Raw genomic sequence first — 20,000 nt, forward strand, 5'->3', positions numbered from 1 at the left:
GAGCTCAATACACACCTTCAGGTTCTTCACCTCCTGCTCTGAGGGCTGCCGCCAGACGTCTGCAGACAACAACAACAAACAAACAAACAAACAAAAACAAACGTTAAAAAATTAAGTATTTTAGTTAAGTTCAATTTAGATATTACAAATCACTGATAAATGCTAACAATAATTTTAAAATGATAATTTATTACAAATTTTAAAATATGCATAAATAATAATAATAATAATAATAATAATATATTTAACTTAATAATTACTTAATTAAAACTGGAAAAAATGTATAACTTCATTACAAATATGTATTACATTTAAATAGAAACAACTTATAATTATAATAATTAAATCATTAAAATACAAGAATTCTTTGGTAACTAATTATGCTATAAAAAGGCTACTTTTTCACTAATTAAAAATAAAAATAAAATAAAGATATATATAAAACACACAAAAAGCCTTATATTTATTTACCTCTATATGTATTTATTAATTAAATTATATTTCTGTATATAAATGTAATTATAATGTATAAATGCAGATACATTAACATTAAATTACTGCTAGAATGTACTACAAATAAAAATTGTATTTATATATAAATATTATTGGATTTTTTTTATTTTATATTTATTAGAGGTTTAAGAATATGTTATCATTTAAGAATGATAACTTGCTGCAAGCTATGCCTCCGAGGAGCTACACTATTGTCCGAGTCGGTTTGTAGTTTTGGGGGAACAGATGAGCGCCGCTGGCCGACTGGAGCGAAAGCAGAGAGTGAGAGAGGCGAAAGCTCTGCCCCAGTATTCCCGTCCGGAGCCTCGGCCGGATCCTCGGTTGGGACATTTACAGTTTGTCAGCGAAGCCCCCAGAACACATGAAAGAGTGGACCACAAGAGTGGAGATTTGAACAGACGCACAGACACACACTACAATTAGACACACACACACACACACACACACACACACACACACTGTTGTAAGCTGGGAGGCTCTTGAAAAGGCCGGAGCTACACAAAGGCTGTTTTGATGTTGGTCTGAAAACGCCCTTTAGCCCGAGCACAAAGCCACGGTGACACACACACACACACACACACACACACACACACACACACACACACACACACACAGCCACGTGTGGGTTTATGCGGAACATGTGACAGCAATAAACACAAATTGAGATGAATTGACAAAAATCATCTGAGAGAGAGAGAGAGCGCGAGAGAGAGCGCGAGAGAGAGAGCGCGAGAGAGAGCGAGAGTACTCTCTCTCTGTACATGTCTAAGTGTGTATAAAGATGTGTGCACTAGTGAGTGTGTGTTAGAGTACACACACACACACACACCTATAGAAGTTTTCTCCTCAGTGTTATTATTACTGATGCTGTTTGTTTGTTTATTTATTTATTTGTTTGTTTGTTACCAAAGCGGCAAGGAGAATTAACACCAATTCAGTCACTCATTTCTAAACGCGAGGTTGGTCAGTACTTGTGAGGCTGGTAAAAGTTGTGAGAGTTGCGAGAGTTGTGAGAGTTGCGAGAGTTGCGAGAGGTCTGTTGTGTGTTTATCAGGGTTTTTGGGGGGAAATTTTAGACAATTTAATGATTATTGTGGCCAAGAAAGTCACGAAGGAACAAAGAGAAAAAGGAAAGATTGATGAAACGATAGACAGATCAAAGGAAAATGAGAGAGAAGGAGGGAGAGTGAAGAAAGAGAAAGGAAGATCAAAGGAAAGAGAGAGAGAGAGAGAGAGAGAGAGAGAGAGAGAGCTGTACCTGAAAGAAGACGGGGTCTTTTGGCCGGTGCGGTGGTCTCGTCCTCCGCTCCGTCTCTCTCCCTCTCTCCATCCCTCTCTCTCTCCTCGGCCAAGTGTGCGCAGTCAGGGTGGCCTTGGCTCGGTTCCAGACCGAGCGGGCGTTTCCGGCCGGTTGCCGTGCCGACAGCGCCCCCCTCCCCCGCCTGCTCCTTCCTCTCCCGCTCATCCCTCGCTCTCTTGTCCTCCGACGGGACGCAGCGCTGCAGGACGGGGACGCGGTTCCCACCTGCGTGTGCACACACACACACACACACACACACACACACACACACACACACACACACAGAATTACAAAGTGTTAACCGCACAGTTCACATCATAGCAGAGCGAGAGAGAGAGCGAGAGAGAGAAAAAAAACACACACCACCAGCTTTGTCCTCCCCCTTCCCCGGACACCCTCATGTTTGCATTAGCTTCACCACACCCTTCCCAACACACACACACACACTCCCTCTCTCTCGCTCTCCCTCCAGCTTGCTCGCTCGCTCTCCCTCTCTGAGCTTAAATTAGCCTGAAACATCCGTGCCGAGAGCTTAGGCTGCCATCCAGACCACCCCCCCCCTCTCTCTCTCACACACACACACACACACACACACACACACACACACACACACACACACTCTCTCGCTTCTCTCCCTTTCTCACTCTCTCTCACTCTCTCCACCTTCCCATTGTCTCTCTCTCGCTCTCTCTCTGGCAGTGGAAGGTGTGTGTGAGTGTGAGGCTCTCAAGGCTGCATGGATCAGAAACAGGCGCTGGGGGCTTGCTCTGTCCTGCATCTAACACACACTACTGCTTTCCCTTCTCACACACACACACACACACTTCTGTACTTCCCTGGACATCATGGTGAGTGTGTGTGTGTGTGTGTGTGTGTGTGTACTGTCCACCACAACAAACCTCTCCAACCCTCCACACACGCACAAACACACACATCTGCACAGACTTTCCACATTGCGCGCACACACACACACACACACACACACACACACACACACACACACACGCGCGCGCGCGCGGTCGCTCGCTCGCTCCAGTGGGCCTCTCAGGCCTGCTCTTCTACTGGCCCAGACAAGAATGCCGCTTGTTGTGCCCCCGGCACGCACGCATCTCATGACACATGCATCCCATAATTCGCAGCTACGTCAGCACCATGGCAACTCTCCACCAAAGCGCATCTCCATGGTAACATTGTTCCCTGCCGCCCGGATAGAGGGAGAGTTGGCGCGGCCGGCTGGTGAAAAATGTCCACTAATAACCCGCGCAAGAGCGAGTGAGTGAGCGGGCGAGCGAGCGAGCGAGGGAGAGAGAGAGAGAGAGAATATTTTTGGTCTCCTGTTCCAAATTCCCTACGCTGGAAAATCGGGATCACTATCCGGGACACGCGGAGGCAACGATTCATCAACCCGAGCTCCGCCCACTTGTCCGCTGATCCTACATTTGTGGAGACAAATAAAGAACACTTCAAAAGACGCCGGGAATCATGGGTATTCCGCGTCCGCTACGATACGGGTGTGATGGGTAATTATACGTGATTAGCATTGCTAGCTATCAACCTAACGTCCCACATCCAGCCGCTGCGTAGACTAATGAGGACTAAATCTCTCCAAAAACGCCAGTTAATTAATCCCAGTCCGGAGCGGCGAGAAGTCCAGGACCAGACCCAGATCCGGTCCGGAAAACCGCGAGCTGCAGTTTTCCGTTTGGCTGGAACGCGGAGTGCGTTTGTGGGCGGGGCTTGGAATGGTCAACTTCCTACACTGACGCTGTTCGTACCGTGTTTTTCCACACACAGAATTCCTTTGTGCCCGGTATGGAGTGTGTCCACACACACACACACACGGCTCTGGGGAGGCCAGAAACTCCGCCAACACGTTCAGCTCGCTAAACACCCACCAACCTTACACCTCCCTGCACGCACGCACACACACACACACACACACACACACACACACACACACACACACACACACACGTGTGTGCGGACAGACAGGAAACACCCTGGCCGCTGGGAAAGCCTCGAGGGAGAGCGAGGTCACCACTGTGATTTATGTAAATTTGGAAACGTAATGGTTCCATTAGCAGAAGTGGAGCGGAAGAGAGAGAGAGAGAGAGAGAGAAGGTTTGAGTGAGGCAGGATGAGTGTGTGTGTGTGTGTGTGTGTGTGTGTGTGGCGGGGGAGGAAGCGCTGTATCCGCTGTGTTGGAGCTGCTGTGTGGAGCCACAGAGAGACAGGGACCGTCCCTACTGCAGAGCGCGAGAGGGTGTGAGAGAGTGCGCGCGAGCGAGAGAGAGAGAGAGAGAGAGAGAGAGAACACATGGAGGACAGCGAGTCCGCCCGCCTGCTCGTCCGCAAGCATGTGTGTGTGTGTGTGTGTGTGTCTCACCGCTGTGCGTCTCCGTCTGCTCCGTCGGCGCTGCTGGAGTTTTAGAGCAGTGTTGGCTCAGTTCCCACTCCGGTTCTCCACGCTGGCCCTCTGCCAGACCCCTCTCTCGCGCCGGGCCGGGGCTCGACACGCACCCCTCCTTCTCCTTCAGCTCCAGCTCTGAGAAACGCATCATTGCACGCTGCACACACCCACACACAAAAACACACACACACACACGCACACACACACACACCATGACACCAGAGATTCTCCATGAGCGCGAGAGCCACTCGCTGACCTTGGCGCAAATGTAAACCTAGCTTAGCAACAGCTTTAAAAAGACGCTAAAACACACTGGGTTTGTGCGTGGAAAGCAAATGTGGTTAAAAGCACTGCTAAAGGGACGGCTCGGCCCAACGGCTCGGCCCAACGGCCCGTCGGCACGGCCCCCCCCCCCCCCCCACTTAAAAGGAACGCCGCCGGCCCACCCGCCGAGATGCGCTCGAATTCTTAGCTACGCTGACCATGCTAACGTGCTTTCGTCCGTTTACGTTTAGCGTTTCCTGTTGACCCACCTACTCAGACAGCAGCCCTTTAGCCACGCCCACCCGGCCTAAATTTAGGCCCGATACTGGCGAGCCAATCAGAACAGAGCTCTTTGCCACAGGTTAGCCATGAAGGCCCGGTAAGAAACCCAGGAAACTGGCTGTGTAGAAACGAATGGGGGTTGGTATGCAAGCCCACTCAATCGGGGGACATGTAGGAAATGGGCCTTTTAACCAGTTAGCACCGTGCTAATTGGTGGGCTATAAGCTTCCATTACTTGTTCGCTACGTTAGCTACACGTTAGCTTCCAAAGAAGCAAACCTTAGACACCAGACATGTCTTGTCTGATCGGCTACCTTTGTCCATAGACCGTGTTTATTTTACGTACTGTAGCCACGCCCACTCTGAAGCACAATATAGAGGAGCCAATCAGAAGAGAGCTCATTTCTATAGCTTTAAAGGCACGCTAACAAACCCAGGCAGGGTATTAAAAGGGAGGAAACTGGCTATGTGGAAATGATTGGGGTTTGGGGCCGTTTAATCAGTTAGCACCATGCTAATTGGTGGGGTATAAGCTTGCATTGCTCGTTAGCTACGTTAGCTACACGGCTCAAAAGAAGTAAACCTTAGACACCAGGCATGTCTTGTCTGATCGGCTACCTTTGTCCATAGACTGTGTTTATTTTACGTACTGTAGCCACGCCCACTCTGATGCACAATATAGAGGAGCCAATCAGAAGAGAGCTCATTTATATAGCTTAGCCTTAAAGGCACGCTATTGAAAGGGAGGAAACTGGCTGAAATGCAGACATGAATATTAGCACCAGTTAGCACCGTGCTAATTGGCGGGGTATAAGATTGCATTGCTCGTTAGCTACATTAGCTACGTTAGCTATGTTAGCTATAAGATACCAGGCATGTCTTGGCTGGCCGATTGCGTGTAAAAGTGGAAAGGTGGGGGGGGGGGGGGGGGGGGGAACGGTGGGAAGCGTAATTTCGCACGGAGCCGTCCCTTCAACAAAGACAAGTCATGCCATGTGATTCAGTTTCCCTAAATGAGAGTGTGTGGCGACACATGAAGGAACAAACGGTTCAACGAGTCAACAGATGACCTCGGTGTAGGGGGGGAAAACACCAAGCGTTACTCATTTCAACTGTGATTAGTAATAAAAAATTAAAGAACTAACCTCGCAGTTAGCGGCTGGTTGACTTAAATTACTGTCCTCTGGGGATACGACTTCCATCTAAGCAATTAGAACGTGTGCTCAATATCTCGCTTTCATTACAATCATTACACACAGAACTGAAACAGTCAACATGATCTTAAACCCCCTTGGTAGACATTGACAAAACATCGATTACTGACATAGAAACAGGTATCGTTAAAGGGGAACTCCGCTGACTTCGGAAACGGTCCGAAAATCGGCGAAACAATTTGCATAAATACGTAAGAAATTCGGAGCGGATTTGGCGTAAAAGGCTTCGTTCCAGAGAAACCGATAAAGTTCGAATCGTTCACAGCGGTGGTGAATCGCCGAATCGGCATGGTTCTAGCAGTTTTGGGATAATTCGATAATTCCTTAAACCGGCTCCTAGTGGAGGGATACGTCAAAGGAGTAAGGAAAAAAAAAAAGTAGTCCCGAAAAAATATATATATATTTTTTTCGTCTGACTAGCCACTATTTTACCACCATCATCATCATCACCTAGTCCAAGACCAGTGTCGCTTCCCTGGATGGTTTATAAAAATAAATAAATAAATAAATAAAAAGAATGGCTAAATTTGCGCTGTAGTCATGGCGACCGAGGCCTGCTTCCATTCACCACCACTGCGAAGAAATCTGAGTCGTAAGTTCCTCTACAAACGAAACCACAATCACACCAAACCACCCCCCACCCACCCACCCACCCACCACCTCACCCCCAGTGAATGACTGTTTACTTCTCAACCACCTAATTATGCAGATTTGTCTGTGAAATTCCCCTTTAAGAGTCTGCAGCTAGGTTCTAGCTAAGAAAGCAACATTATATAAAAAATAGCCTTTTTGAGAGGGTTAATTATTTTGAGGTCAGAATTACTTTAGCAGAGCCAATCAGACGCGACAGTGGGTGTTCTACATGAGTGGTTCTATGGGGCTTCTAGAGGGACCGGAATTTTTGCAGTTCAAAAATGGGGACAGTCCGAGGGTTCCTGGGGACTGGTTTAGAAAGCGTTGGTTCTACGATATATCCAAAACTAAAAATCAGCCCGTAAAACAAACAAGAACATCGAGGACCGGACTTCAAGGCTTTTGCACAACGAGATCGCGGTGTCTATCCGTAAGTCGAACGGCATGGCGACAACCCAGACGACGGGCTGGCGGTGTCCCAGCTCTCGCCTGGTGCTCAAGGTCAGAGCCAACGAACGCCCAAAGTTGGGCGAAGTCTCTTGAAGCCCGAGTCAAGTTGTCGGTCGAGCCCCAATTACTTATCTGTCCACTTTCCTTGGCTTTGTCTGATCTGTAGCTCATGGCCATCAGCTGAGCTGACTAACTTGCGGATCTACATGAGTACCAGATCAGGCAACAGCAGGACAAGCAGACAGGAAGGAACAAGAAGCTTCGTTTGAGAGCGACCGGCATCTTTCCGCGCTTCGAGACGCGGACGAAGATTTGGTGCGTCCACGTTGTTTATTTATGCCGCGTTCGGTGGCGCGTAGCGGCCTGAAATGGGGGCCGAAAAAAAAGGAGGGACTATTAAAAGAAAAGCGCCGCAAACGACGTAATTTAGGCAAAGACAGGGCTTCTTTAAAAGCCCCCCATCCATCATCGCAGGTCGTTACTCGTTACTGTGAATGCGGTAGGATACGAGGTCTGCCGAAACCCCCTTACTCTCTATCTGTCTGCACTCAGCCTGTGTGTGTGTGTGTGTGTGTGTACACTAATGACTCTGCCAGGCAGAGCACTCGTCTCGCTGCTGCTGCTGAAGACCTCTAATCTTCCCCATCAGAAATGAATGGGCCGGATTTCACTTAAGCTGGGAGGGCTGCCACTGCGCGCCGAGCGATCGGGGGCTTGGGGATGTGTGTGTGTGTGTGTGTCTGTGTGTGTGTGTGAGCGCATGTTTCGGGAGGGAGGCAGGATAGAAGCCCTGTAGAAGTAGTGGGTGTGTGGCTATGGGCAGGTTATTGCTCTCGCTCCTACTGTGGCAGGCACACACTCGCACGCGCACACACACACGCACACACACTCGCGCACACCCACCCCACCAGTCTCCAGGGCTCGCCTGCAGGTTAGCGGTTGCCTGAAGCATTATGTGCTAGCGAGGCGCAGACACACACACACACACACACACACACACACACACACACACACACACACAGAGAGAGAGCGCAGCTGAGCTTCCGCTCGACTGGGCAAGCACAGCCACAGACGGCATGTTGTGTTAACTCTTTCTCCCGCTAACCCAGCCGCACACTCTCGCGCACAGTCGCGCACACACATACCATGTTGTGTTAATTCCCTCTCTCGCGGCTGCCGCCAGAGCCTGCCCGCTGTTCGACAGCCTCGCAGCGGGGCGCAAAAAAAACGAGGAGGAGGGAAAGGAAAGGGGGGGTGGTGGTGGAGGGGGGTGAGGGTAACAGCCAGGCATAATTACCAAGGCGCTCAATATGACTGAACGCGGCAGTCTGACGCAAGAGCTGCCTCAGAGCGGAACTGCGGCCGTTAGAGCCGGGTTTATAGAGAGGCTTTACCCTTCACGAGGCCTTCTCAGTGACGAACGAACGACAGTGACTGGGCTTAGATTGTTTTTTGTTTTTTTTATACGAACTAAGAACCCACCTCCCCCCCAAGGAACCACTCGGACCTAAACCTTAGCCGAAAGGACGCTGAACCTGGACCCGGGTTAGAAAATTTAGTGTTGGCGATTTCAGTGAGCGGCGCTTGTGAAACTAGCTTGTTAAATGCCGTAAATGTAAATGTAAACACGAGCACAAAGTTACACACGTAGACTAGCTCCTCCCTTCTCTACCACAGCCACAAGCAGTCTTGCTCACCTGCAGGGCGCGCTGTTCCCGGCTTAACTTGCTGGAGTCCGCGTACAGCTCGGTGGTGACGCACTTGAAGCGGTCGCCCACGTAGCCAGACGAGTTGGCTATCCTTTTGGCCAGGCTAGACCGCCTGCTTTTGGAGCAACCGTGCCCGTCTTCCTCGTCCTCGTGAGATTCTGCGTTTTCCGTCCTCTCCTTGCCCAGATCCATGTACTGCCGGATGGCATGGTGCCGATCTGGTTTAAAATTTGCGGCGTCTGGACGAACCCTGTCGCCGGAGGTCCTGGCACAGCGCAGGGTTTGCTCCTCCAGCAGCGGAGGCAGCGGACTGCGCTCGCTGGAACTTTCCTCACCCTGGCTTAGCCCAGGAGACTCGGGCCGCTCCTGCGCATCGCTAGGGCTACAAGGCTCTGGCTGCCGCTCGGCCTCAGCTGGCTTGGGTTCCGCCGGCTGGCCGGCGCGCAGGATGTGCATGAGTTCTGGCTCCTTCCCTTCGGAATTACCAGCACTCCCAGTCCCCTCCCCTAGCCCGCTGCTGGCTGGCTTGGTGGGCTCCCTCTGCTTGGCAGGGCTGGCGCTGTACTTGTCCGGCTCAGGACTGCCATCTGTGTCGTCTTGGACCAGGTCGATGCAGACGATCTCCTCTTTGCTCGCTGTGTGCAGCTTGCTCTGAGGCCTGGAGCCCAGAACTTCTGGCCCTTCCGACTCCCTCTCAGATTTGTAGCGCGCATCCATGTCAGCAGAGGCACTGCTCTGCTGCTTGTAAGGACCTTCGTCGTGTTGCCAAGTCTTCTCCTGGGGTCTAGACCTCAGCTCAAGCCGCTCATTGACTTTGGGGTCAAGAGGCAAGTGGGGAGACATCAGAGGATGAACCATCTCCTGCGAGTCATGGTAGGTCAGATACTCTCCATGAGCGGGCGGTATTCCGTAAGGAAGGCCAGGCTTGTGAGGCAACCGTGCAGCGTACAGGCTGCTGCTGCTCAGAAGGACTGGGTGCGGGTACACTGGCCCTTTGCTGGGCAACTGCAAGTGTGGGAGGGATATACCCTCTGGAACAGAATACGGGAGGTATCTGTTGGCATATGCTAAGCTGGTGGGCAAGTAAGCGTCACCCTGGGCCAGGTAGAGGTGACTGGGAGGATGTCCATTTTCTATGTGGGGCTGCTGGGGTTTGAAGCCAATTTCAGGGGTCTCTGGTTTTTTAGGAGTCTTTGTGGGCTTCGAGGCTGAGGGGTGGCTGCCTCCCCGATTAGTACTTGGCACCTTCTCCGGTGGGGTGGGGGCAGATTTGGGCCAATCGCCATTAACTTTGGGAGACGGGGAGGCAGACGACGGCCGACATGCCGAATTTGCAACAGCGGGAGCTGGGTTAGGGACAACGCTGTTGTTGGGTTCACCAATCCTTGGACAGGAGGAGCTCCTTGGCTGCTGAGCAACATGCTCTAGATTTTTGTTTTTAATAACCGCACAGCCTTTGCCGTGGTTGGACTCCGAGCTGTGTGTCTGGGCTGTGCTTGGCACCACCCAGGAAGAGTGTAAAGTGCTAATAATCTCAGGCCTCTCTGGAGTTTTAGAAGAAGTGCTGACAGCAGAGGATGATGGAGAGAGAGTCTCTTTCAGAAGCTCTCTGCTTGGGGGATGTCCATAGCGAGAGTTAGGCGAGTAGCCCAGCTTTGCCAAAGCCTCCAGCTTTGGAGGGAATCCATTAGGAGGTCCTTCAAAATCCATGATCTTGCCAGACAGGTCCAAAGGCTTGTCGGCTGGGTCTTTGGTAGGAGGCCCCTGCTGTACAGGTTTCTCAGAGGTTTTAATGGGCGAACTACAACCTTTCCTCTCGCTTCCCCCACTCCTGTGCTGATCCGAGCTTCCTTCTTTAGACTTGGGCTTCTGACTGGCAGGCCTTACAGGGGAGCGATTCTCCTGGGACATGTAGAAAGAGTGGGATGGAGTGGATGAGGACAACGAAGACGAGGGACTCCGAAATACAGACTTTTGGAAGTCTAAAGTGCTGTCCACAAGTGGTGGGGGAGCACCAGGGGGTTGGGAGGGGCGTGGAGCAGGACGAGGTGCTTGCATTACAAGAGAAGGACTTGAGTCTACTGGGATGCTTGTAGTAGAGCTGCTAGTTATGCTAGCACTACTACTACTACTTGTACTGGTGCTGCTGCTGTTGTTACTGCTAATATTACTATTACTACTACTGCTGCTGCTGCTGCTGAAGCTCTTGCTGGAAGGAGTTCGGGTGGACTTGCTGCTGCTGCTGCTGCTGCTACCGATGCTGCTTATACTTCCAGTGTTAGTGTGCTGCCTCTCGCTCTGCGCCTGATGGTGCGACTGGGCTTGCTGATGCAAGGACTGCTGCCCGAATGCAGACGGCTCATGGTGAATCCTTGGCCCAATGCTTTGCAAGGTTTTGTCCTGATGATGCACCAGGGGTGACAGTGCTGTAGGGGCTACCGTAGCTGTAGGGATCCTCAAAGGAGGTGCAAGAGGCGACGAAATGGGGGCCGGGGGGTACGGGGACATGTAGAACAAGCGCTCAGCACCAGCTGCACTCCCTCCCGCCCCAGCGCAAAGTGACTGGTAGGCCAGATGTTGGGGCAGGTATGGTGAAGGCTGCGACATGAACGACGCTTTGTACATATTCAGAGCAGCATATTTGCTGGAGTCTAGAAAGGGATATATTCCGGCCTCATGGTAAGGGCTCACCCACGGGAGACGCAGGTAGGCGCTACCCCCGTTTAAACCAGCTCCGAGGGCTTATCCACGGGTCCAACGCGCCTATCCAAGCCCAAAGTGTCCGCACCGGCACCCGGCACAACCAGTGGCTTCTGAATCCCTGGCGGGGGGTTTTTATAAAGTCCAACGTAACCATTTGTGGCTTTTCTGCTGTCCAGCGACACCTCGGGTTTATAGAGCAATTCCGGGATCCGGTCTCCTACGTAGCCCTTTTCTGTTGGCAGGGTGCGGATTCCTGGCGGATACACCATTCCCCCATGAACGTGGAGGCTTTCCCGCATCAGGCCGCTCCGATCGATGCCAAGTGCTGTGAGAGGGTTCATTCTGCAGGCTGCACTTGCATCCACCTGGGAGGAAGGCAGAGAAAGAAAAATTAGGTCCAAGTATCCAGTGAGGCCCAAATATCAGACAGATGTTCAAGAGCAGACAGAATGCTTAGTCATTCCCCATTTCATTCAAACCTGAAAAAAAGGAAGTCTACGAGAACTTTACAGGGGGTCATTTACATAACTAATTTCCCATAAATCTGGATATATATACACACATATATACACACGTTATTGGAGTTCTTAATAGTGAATTTCCTTGGCTTCTCGCATCGAGAGCGAAAGCTTAGGGAAACGGTACGGAAGTCACAACGCATCGCGTCAGTCAAGGTCACAGAAGGGAGACGGCAAGATCGCTCTTAAATGTCAGCCTTGCCAAGGTTTCCGCAGGGGGAGACAGGGCTTTGATGTATGCTTTAGGAGACGCCCGGCAGACAGCTCAGATCCGTCTTCCCATCGGGCCCAGGAGAGGCCGAGGCGCGTATCTGCGCCAAGGAGATGGCGGGGATCTAAATTACACTGATCCTACTGGCATGTTCCCACTGCCTACACACGTAAACAACGGCTAGAAAGGAAACAGGACTGGCAGGCGGAGAACCGAGGCGCATCAGGAAGGCTAAGGAGGTGAACAGGTTTATTGTGGCCAAATAATGCCAGCAAGAGCAGCAACAACAGCAAAGGAACCTGGTGCGGCAGGAGGAACATCGTCTGATTATCTCTTGCTTTACGACACCCTTTGATAAGCAGTACCAAGATAAAGCCTTACCATGCTTTGAATGATGACTTATAGGTCCTCGGTCAGTCCTTGCTGGAGTCTCTGGTTGTCACCATCCCATTTGACAACTTCCTACAACGACAGGCAGAAAGCGAGACGGAAGTTGAAGGTGTGAAGTCAGACTTTGGCATCTGATTAGGACTAGGTCATGTTCACGTCCCACTTTTAGGCGCATGCACCCTTATGGGTACACGCCAAAGCACCATTACGAGGGTCTAAAAATGCTTCTAATGGTCCTTTGAGCGATGCCATGGAAGACCCTTCGCTCTCGATTGGGGGAACGTAATTCTTCTACGGCACCACTCAAACCTCAGGAGGGTCTAACGGGTTTAGGACCAAGTTTGGGGTTTAAAGCGACAGAAGGTTTTTTTTTTATCTTTTATGAAACATAGTTCATCCATCAAGACGTGTGGGGCTTCTTTTTTGGTTGGTTTTGCTGTGGAGCTACGAGGCTGAAGGCTCTATGGCACCACTCAAACGACGTCGTTATTTTTTAAGAGTTTGGGCAAACGGACCAGGTCCGTGCCCGCCCTAGACGGGGCAGGGTGTCCTGGCTCAGCGCAAGGCCTCGAAGCAAAGAAAAGGCAAAAGTAAAAGCAAACAGTCACGCCGGTCAGGCCACAGTCTGTCTCCAGCTTTCTCTCCTCGAACACGCCTGCGTTTGCATGGCCGGCATCCAGGCTGCGGAGCACGTGACTTCGTTATCAAGAAGCGAGGGCTACGATAAGAAATGCCTCCTCGTGCTCAGCAACCCTCCCCCTTTTCCTCTCCTCTACACACCCCCCCCCTACGAAAAAGGAAGGAGGCGGGAGTGGGTTGGGGGGGGGGGGTATTCATCGCAGTGCTGCGGAGGGAAAGATGCAAAAGATGCAATCGGCCTGCCGTGCAGCCACCCAGCCCGTGTTACTGACGCCCTGGATTTCAATAAGGCAGGCTGGGGGCTCTTATCTGCACCCTGCTGCCAGCGACGGGAGGGGGTGGAGGGAGGACCAGACTGCCCCGTCTCATCAATCACACGGAGGCCCACTCTAACCACCCCTTTCCACCCCCCCCACACCTCCCACCGTTTTCGTCACTTCCATGGCAACCTGTGTAGCAACAGGGGCTAATGTCTAAACAAGGAGCAGGGGGGGGGGGGATTTGGCGGGGTGGGAGTCATCGCTTGAAAATTACAGCCCACTGCGGTGCGTGATCACAATAGAAAATACGCAATTACAACCAGCAAAACTAATTAGGACTTCTCTTTTTTTCCTAAACGCAACGAGCGCCTTAATTCGCCGAGGCCGTTTCACATCCAGGCTGCGGCTCATAGCCCGGCCATGTGCTAATGGGCCGACACCTTTGGAAACACCTACCCACGCGGCGCTCGCAGACATCTTAATCCTCATCAGCGAGCTTTTATTGCCCCTCCTCAAACAAAACGGCCCTCCTATTAAACCCTGTACGCTGTGCTGCCGTGCCTGTGCTCTGCCGTCCACCCGTTACGTGCTGAGCCGGACCTTCGGCGGACCCTCGCTTGTGCGGGGGGCCTGGGGAGGGGGCCTGGGGAGGGGGTCTAGGTGCTACTTTCAACACCCCCTCCGCTCAGAGGAGAAAAGAGCCTCTCAAAAGGGCCATCAATCACAAAACCAAACGGGGCGCTAAAGCACACACACACACTACCATTTCTTTCCTCTTGCTCATCAACAACCGTACGAGGGTCTGCTTGCCTGCCTGCCTGCCTGCCGTTGAACGACAAAGGGTTAAGGAAGAAGGCTAAGGGCTCATAGCTGTAGGCAATGTAATTGTTGTGGCCATGCAAAAACCATGTATCTCTAAAATGGCAACTTCGCAGGAAATGGGGGGGGGGACCTTGTTTTAAAATTTTGTCAATTTAAAGTCCAGGATCCACATTATGTGAAAAACTATGAAAATTGAAACAAAACAATGAATTATTATTAATATTATTAAATATACGTTATGTTTATATATAAGTATTCATGTGAATTTAATTTCTTATTCTAATGAAAATATGCAGTAAATGCAGGCTGGGACAGGGACACATTTTTGCCATGTTGGAGGACAGGCTACATTTGTACACACACACACACACACACATTATATATATAAATATATAAAATATATATATTAAAAAAACATGTATTACATAGAATCCCTTTGATGAAAGATAAAAAAAAAAAAAAGATAAACTTGGAAAAAGCTTTTCTTTTTTTTCTTCTTTAAAACAAACTGAAACGCCGAGGGCACAACATGCGCGAGAGAGATGGAGGAAAAAACGCCCACAGCGCGAAAGAAAGCCGAGGGTGTAAAATGTGTTTTCGCTTTTCAGGTAGAGAGAGGGCGAGTGAGAGAGAGAGAGAGAGAGAGATTTAGTCTCTCGGCCGGGGCCGGGGCTCGCGTAGGCCACCATTTCGCAGCGCAGCAGGGCGGAGGAGGGGAGGGGAGGAGGGGCCGCGGATCGCTGGCTTCACTTCAGCGCTGCTGGGGCCTCTACGCGAGCGCGCCGTTCAGCTTCAGGAGCGCAGCCTGCGGCCCGCTGAGCCCCGACGGGATCATGTGGCCACGCAGATACGATCAGGATCAGCCTGCTGGAGGGGTTTAGGGTCTAAGTCTGGGGTTTAAAGTGACAGTTTGCGACAGTTTAAGGGTTTTTTTCCCCTTTTACGAAACATAGTTCATCCGTCAAGACGTGTTGGCTTTGCTGTGGAGCTACGAGGCTGAAGTAGTGACGACGTAATGAGGGCTTATACCCCAGCAATTAGCAAGGGGCTTAAGGTCTAACCTCAGGCCTAAATTCTCACACACTTGCCCTGAAGCGTGTGGAGGGGTTTAGTGTTTAATAGATTAGGCTGTGTGGTTTTTAAACACTGTGGGACTTTAAGCTCAAACTCCACGTCATTTCCACACGGCGAGCGGCGCTGAGCAGGCATGGTGGGAGTTCATTTCCGTCTAATTGGCCTCATTTAGGTTCGTCTGAGTGTAACGACGCGACAAGGGTGATAAAACGGTTGCGTTTGAGCGCTCTACCTGCACCCTGCGCGAGCCGCAGCGCTCCCTGCTCAACTGCCTCTCGCGCTCGAGTGGAAAATAAAAAAAGAGAGAGAGAAAGAAAGAACAGCGCGGAGGTTCCTGCTGCACGCGGACACAAAAAGCGCGACGAAGCAGAGAAGCTCTCGCGCTCTCGCGTTCTCGCACCCCCTGCCTCCCTCCTCCTCCTTCTCTCACACCCTCTCTCTCCCTCCCTCCCGTGAGACCGTCTCTCAGAGACGGAGGGAGAGACTTCAATCACTCTGCGGCGTCTCCGGGCGCGAGTGCCTCTGTAACCGGATCCCCGCGCCTCTCCGCTCTCGCGCACCAAATTTCCACCCGCGCGCTGCATGACGACCGGCGGCAGGATAAAAACATATCAGACAAAGAAAGACAGCAGCGAAACCCAGACGAGGCGAAGAGATCCGAAAGGCAGTTAATACTCAAGCCCGAACCCGGGAAACATTCTCAAGCCAAAACCCGACCCGGGTTAGTACTCAACCCTGACCCAAATAGACACCCAACCAGAAACAGACCTAGTACCAAACCCAGGTGATATCCAATCCCACCTCCAAACCCGGGTAATACCCAACTGCAGTAAATCCAGCCCAACTCAACCCAACCCAACGACAATTCCGATCCCATAACAAACCTAAACCCAGCCACACAATCAACTCCATCCCAACGCCACCCAACCTCAAACCGTGCACCACCTCCAGACTCCACCCCCAACCCAATTTAATCAACAAATATCCCCAAACAAATTCGTGCGGACCCATCCACAGGACCGGCCCCTGCGGGAGTCGCTCCACCAGGCCCGGCAGGTCTCTTTCCCCGTGTACCTGCTGATTTATTTACGAGCTGAATTACTCCTGGACAAACAAAGCCCTCTGTACTCGAGCAGCGGACGGTCATCCGGAACCGTATCCGGGACACTTCACTTGGAACCAAAGCAGCTACCCTACTCCCCGGACGGGTTTAGTAGAACTAGGTTTCCGGAAAGGGAGAAGAAGATCACCAGCAGCATCATGTTACCCCAGCGCTGCGGGTCCACCTGTTTAGCACATTCGCTGGTTCGCGGCGGCGTCCACGGGCTTTCCTAAAGCCGACTGCGAGACGCCCCGCTGGGTTTGGAGCGCTTGCGGAGTTTTCCGGGGCGTGTTCCCCCCCCCCCCGAGTGTCCGCGGCTGGGTTCCCCAGTTCCTGTCCGTTAACAAACACTCGAACACGGCTCCCTTCCCTTTCCTCTAGCGCTGAAAGGCCCGAGTGTGTCCACCAGCCTGACTCCAGCCTGTGCAAGGAGGCACGAGCTACAGCTATAAATAAACAAACCCTGAGAGCAGCAGCACACACACACACACACACACACACACACACGGCCGGCCCTGTTTACAGCAACAGACGACCCGGTCAAAATGTGGAGTTTCACCTCACACACACACACACACACACACATACACACACACACACTCGCGCAAAAACACACACTGGCTGAATGCAGCACACCAAACCCGCCAGGCCGTAAATTACGCCGGCTGTGCTTCTGGGTAGTCTTTGAGGAACCGGCTGGAACCGCCTTGCAGCTTAAAGGCTGAGGAATATAAACAAGAAGATAGCATATTCACCCTGCCGTCGCTGCACGCCGCCCAAATACACGCTGGTCAGCCCTCGGTACACCCCGGTTAAACGCCTGCTTGCGTTTGCTGGATGACGGACGACTTAACGCTCACTGGTGGTCTGTGGTTGGTCGGAGTGCGAATATCGTAATTATGATTATGAACAAGCAAGACATCGCAATCTCCCTTCACACGCTTAATTAGGAGGACCACCCCAGAGCACCTGCTGTATACCACCCCGTCACACAAAAACACTTTTTGGCACGGTGGGAATCTGAGAGCTGTCCTTTACACTGTGGCAAAATTTTAGGACGAACGGACCAATAGAAATGCTCCAAAACGCCTTGGAGTGGAAGATTTTTACATTGACTTCCATTGAAAGATGAGGAGGTTTTTTCCTTCTCCTGTAAAGTTGACGTCTTAGAGATACAGGGTGTTTGTGTGAGAGCAATGGGATGATACAGCCATGGTTCTTTAAAGAACCTTCAGGAAAATGGTTCTACGTGGCACTCTTAGCACAGAGGGTTCTATACAGGGCCAAAAAAGGTTTCTCCAAGGTTCTCCACTCGGTTGAATGACTTAGGAACCAAAAAAATCACTCTTCGACCATATAGCACTGCTGTTCTTCTTAAAAGCAGAACCAAGGGTTCTCCAAGGGTTCTTTAGGGAAAGAAGCCTCCTGTAGAGTGGTTCTTTATAGAACCTTTTTTAAAAGTGGTTCCATGTGAAGCCATTGACATGTACTTGACAACTCACAGAAACACTTGAATGTAGCCTGGCAAAATACAAGAACTTTTAAACGGTTCTATGTAGGACAATAAGGGTTCCACGGTTCCGAGTCAAAGTACAGTTTTTGCACACATACTGCTGAAGCTATTGGTAACAGTGTACTCCACTGTATGTACCGGTACTACTAGAGGGTTGGGTACGGGGGGGAGGGGGGTTACTAGGAGGTTGGTACGAGGGTGTTGGTACTATAGGGGGATCACTAGAAGGTTGGTACTAGGAGATGGCATGGTTGGTACTAAAGAGTTTGTACTAGGGGCTGGTATGAGAAGGTTGGTACTAGATGGGGATTACTAGGAGGTTGGTACTAGAGAGTTGGCACTAGGGGTGGCACTGAAGGCACAGTACTACAAGGTTGGTACTATGGGTTGGTGTTGGGGTATTACTGAATGGTTGGTACTAGAGAGTTGGTACTATGGGGCTGGTGTGAGAAGGTTAGTACTGGAGGGGGGTTACTAGAAGGTTGGTACTAGACAGTTGGTACTAGATGGGATCACTGGGAGGTCGGTACTAGAGAGTTGGTACTGGAGGCATAGTACCATAAGGTTGGTACTAGAGAGTTGGTACTAGGGGTGGCACTGGAGGCATAGTACCATAAGGTTGGTACTAGAGAGTTGGTACTAGGGGTGGCACTGGAGGCATAGTACCATAAGGTTGGTACTATGGGTTGGTACTAGAGAGTTGGTACTATAAGGTTGGTACTATGTGTTGGTACTATAGGGCTGGTATGAGATGGTTAGAACTAGAGGGGGATTACTAGGAGATTGGTACTAGAGAGTGGGTTCTAGAGGGGGATTATTAGAAGGTTGGTACTAGGGTGGCACTAGAGGCATAGTTTTAGCATAGGTTAGTGCTAGGGTATTAGTGAATGGTTGGTACTAGAGAGTTGGTACTAGGGGCGGGGTCATTACGAGATAGTTGGTACTATAAGGTTGACACTATATCTTCAAACAGCACGTGCAGGTTTGGACTAACCCCAGCTCCTCTGTGATTGGCTGGCAGTGAACAGGTAATACGGACGGACTGAGTGTCTCCGAAATCCACGGACACACAAACCGGCTAGGGCTCGCGCACACGTACACACACACACACACACACACACACACACACAATCCTCTTTTGTTTTGCAGCGCGCGCGCTCCGTGTCCGGTTGGGCGAATGTGGGACAAAGAGGAGCAGAAACTCACGAGCGGATTAAACGGCGGCGCGAGGGGGCTGCAGCCTATTCCATTAACTAATACTGGAGCGCGAGCGAGAGAGAGAGAGTGTGTGTGTGTGTGTGTGTGTGTGTGTGCGTGCGTGCGTGTGAGAGAGAGGCGGTAACGGTCACCGGGACGCCTGCGCGAGCTTTCCGCTCGCTGGCTCGTTTGCTCTCTCTCGCGCACGCACACACACACACACACACACACACACACACACACACACACACACACACACACAGAGAGAGAGAGAGAGACAGGCGCTGTAGCGCACGCTGACACGGATCGGAGCGCGAGCCCCGTTCAATCGCAGAGTTCAAGCAAAAAAACAAACAAACAAACAAAAAAGACAAAAATAAAAACAGGACTTTTATTATGTAGCAATTAGACTCGAATAACCAGCAAAATAAAAGCCCCGCAAATATTTCAGAGTTCTCGCGCAATCAAGTCAAATAAAAAAAAATAATCCGAATTAATTACAAATAATAAACACATGAACTAAACACCGCGCGCGACCCCCTGAGCTCTGCGCTCGCCACCATAATCAGGGCGAGGCTCGGGAAATCAACAGAGCCCCGCGTGCGCTGCGTTAGAGGACAACAAAATAAATAATAACTCAATTTAAATTAATATAAATATATAATAAATGAGGAAAACGCCGCACGTGCATTTCTGAGAACGAAAAAATGACGTTTTTAAAAACGCAACGATCCGCTCGCGCTCTGAATCAGCGGACATTGAGGAAAGTCCCGCAAACAAACCCTTTAAACACACA

At 50.9% G+C, this 20,000-nt stretch overlaps 1 protein-coding gene across 1 annotated transcript in view; it reads right to left on the bottom strand.

Annotated features, from left to right (window-relative positions):
* Positions 1-20,000, bottom strand: part of bcor (BCL6 corepressor) — a 50,899-nt gene that overhangs the window by 30,466 nt on the left and 433 nt on the right. Inside the window, 7 exon segments of the mRNA XM_072671446.1 lie at positions 1-59; positions 1,772-2,038; positions 4,200-4,380; positions 5,915-5,971; positions 8,764-11,504; positions 11,507-11,843; positions 12,589-12,669. The exon segment at positions 1-59 is cut by the window's left edge and continues 241 nt beyond it. Coding sequence (XP_072527547.1) covers positions 1-59; positions 1,772-2,038; positions 4,200-4,380; positions 5,915-5,971; positions 8,764-11,504; positions 11,507-11,843; positions 12,589-12,591 — 3,645 coding nt within the window. The 5' untranslated portion in view covers positions 12,592-12,669.

The sequence above is a fragment of the Salminus brasiliensis genome, chromosome 25 (assembly GCF_030463535.1).
Source record: "Salminus brasiliensis chromosome 25, fSalBra1.hap2, whole genome shotgun sequence".
NCBI classification, from domain to species: Eukaryota; Metazoa; Chordata; class Actinopteri; order Characiformes; family Bryconidae; genus Salminus; species Salminus brasiliensis.